At 31.7% G+C, this 2,677-nt stretch overlaps 1 protein-coding gene across 1 annotated transcript in view; it reads left to right on the forward strand.

The window, feature by feature from the left end:
• The window catches only part of LOC106456994 (adenylate cyclase type 3-like), a 92,964-nt gene that overhangs the window by 80,180 nt on the left and 10,107 nt on the right, over positions 1-2,677 (forward strand). The window contains exon 16 of the mRNA XM_022382796.1: positions 1,472-1,618. Coding sequence (XP_022238504.1) covers positions 1,472-1,618 — 147 coding nt within the window. The remainder of the gene's footprint in view (positions 1-1,471; positions 1,619-2,677) is intronic.

The raw sequence follows: 2,677 nt of genomic DNA on the forward strand, positions 1-2,677 counted from the left end.
AGATTGCGAGTCGAGTGCCCTAACCACCTGGCCATGCCGGGCCTTAGATAAAGAATAAACATCTTGACAATGCCAGATTCTACTTTTCAAAATATTCATTAAAACTAAAATATTCAAAGAAAAAATTTTAAACAAAAGCTTTCTTAGTTTTCATTAAATAAGAAATAAATACACCAACCTGTAAAACAGATCTTACTGAAATCTTTCATTAACTCTTGAAATAATTAATGGTTTTATTTCCTGTTAGCCTATACAATTTACCCGACTAAAGTAAAATATAATAGTAGAAAAACTCATTGATCCTAACATGTAAAAGACTGATGATTACAGCAGAACTATTTATTTTCCTAAACTGTAGTTCCTTTGATTCAATGATAAACAACGTATAAGTTTTGTTTGTAATTAAGCACAAAGCTACACAATGGGCTATCTGTGCTCTGCTCACCACGGGTATCGAAACCCGGATTCTAGCGTTGTAAGTCCGCAGACATACCGCTGTGCCACTAGGGGCAACAACGTATAAGAATTTTGTTTTTAGATTTGATACATTTAGTTTACAAATAATCTCTTTAAGAACTATGTGTCGTCATAGGCTTTAATCTCAAGTCGAAACAAATACTAACTGAAAAGGTTTTTTGTGTATTTGTTATAAACACCATCAGAAAATGCATTATGGTATATCAATATCACAAAAAATGTTATATTTTCCTTAAATAAATTTTGGCAAAATGATTACTCTAGGAATCTGAAATAATCTAATAACTTCAACTTCACCGATTCCTAAACACAACTTTCCCTAAAATATGATCATTAAAGTTTGAGTTTTATTACCATTACTACGAGCTTGTTACATATACAACTTTTCTCATTACTGCTTCCATATCGTATATTGAAATTAAGTTTATATCAGATCTAATCTTATTGATAATTATTATTCCAATAATAATAAGCATCTGCTTTGTGTTAATAATTACTTGTATAATTTATATTATTTGTATTCTAATTTTTCATTTTAATTAACTAGAATGTTTGTTTTGATATTTTTAATTAGCTGATAGATAAACAGATTGATATGATAAATTCACGTGTTTTATAACAGTTCACGATCTTAAGCTCTAAACCTATAATCAATTCATGTTTTCCATTACTAACATTGTCGTTCTTTGCAAAGTTCATTGTCGGAAACTGGTGCCTTAAATATGGCAAAAGTTTATTTAATATACTTATTTGTTTTTTTTAATTATTGAGTCGATATTCAGATTTTTATCTAAAGGTTCTGCCTTCGCGACAGATATTAAGTTTAATAGTCGAAACATCAATGAGTGAATGTACAGCTGATGAATTAATTCAATTGTGTATTGCTTCGCTTCAAGATATATTTCGAAAGCATGGTTAAACCTAACTTAGAGAGCAATATTTGTGGAATCTAAACGTAACACTTGAATTTTTAAGAGCGAGTTTTACTTTACAGGAGTTATATAGCAAGAGTTACAACTCAGTTGGAGTGCTATTTGCTGCTATGCCGAACTTCTCAGACTTCTACACGGAAGAAACGGTAAACAAGCAGGGGCTGGAATGTCTTCGTTTCCTGAACGAAGTTATATCCGATTATGATGCAGTAAGTTAAGCTTCCATTTAATTAAACGATCTGTTATGAAACCATTCGCAGCGGTTATAGGATGAATCCTGTTTTAAGGTACTGCAAAACTGAGAAAATAGTTGACATAAAGTTTCCGTCACTTTATATGTCACTTTTACACTACATATGTATACGCTTACCGTACATACAATACTACTAAATGAACTGCATATAATATATACGTTTTTATTTATTTGTACCTAAAATTAGTGGAAGTCTTCCAGTATATTCAATCATTCCAGGACCCATTAATATTCTAACAATGAATAGCAAAAGTAGTAAAACTTGTAGTGTTAGGTATATGGCCTAAGAATACAAATAATTTTGAAACAAACCCAAATCTAGAAAATTGTGAAGCTAATCCATTTTAAACATATTAGTAAATTGTTATTTCACTTCATTTCCCACTGATGCACAAATGTTGTGTCCTGAAACATTTATAGGCATCTCTTAAACATTATTAGGGAACTATACTTCCTGGAAGGTAGATATAAAAGTAACTGAAAGTTATAAAGGTCCGGGAATGGTTACACTTGTTGATCTTATTTATTTAAACATTACCATTTCCTAAACTTTTACCTGTAACAAATTATAGATATAATGTTGGGTATTATTATTTTCAATTTTATATGGTATACAGTGTATATATTGTAGTCGTGTTGTTTGACCAGCAATATGGCGGATAAACAGTAGTCACTTGAGTGAGCGATCTCATGGTCACGTGGTTTACTAGTTTCCGGGTCCAAACATAAGCTACCTTTCCCCGTATTTCCAGTTATTTCCCTGATAAAGAGAGGCAGCGATAGTTGAAAGCAAAGTGATGAGATGTCTGTTGTAGATAACCAAGTAGAGCCAGCTAAGAGCATGTTACTACAATGAACGTAGCGTGTATGTCAGTATCTATGTATGTAACCAAAACTCCTGCGCCATCTACTGAATGAACCACGAACAAAAAATCCATAAAAATTTCACACTTTGGGTATTCCAGATTCAGCCCTTAGAAAAAATAACTGTGATGTGTGCAACAACCATTTCTTT

This window comes from Limulus polyphemus, unplaced genomic scaffold (genome assembly GCF_000517525.1).
Source record: "Limulus polyphemus unplaced genomic scaffold, Limulus_polyphemus-2.1.2 Scaffold279, whole genome shotgun sequence".
Lineage (NCBI taxonomy): Eukaryota > Metazoa > Arthropoda > Merostomata > Xiphosura > Limulidae > Limulus > Limulus polyphemus.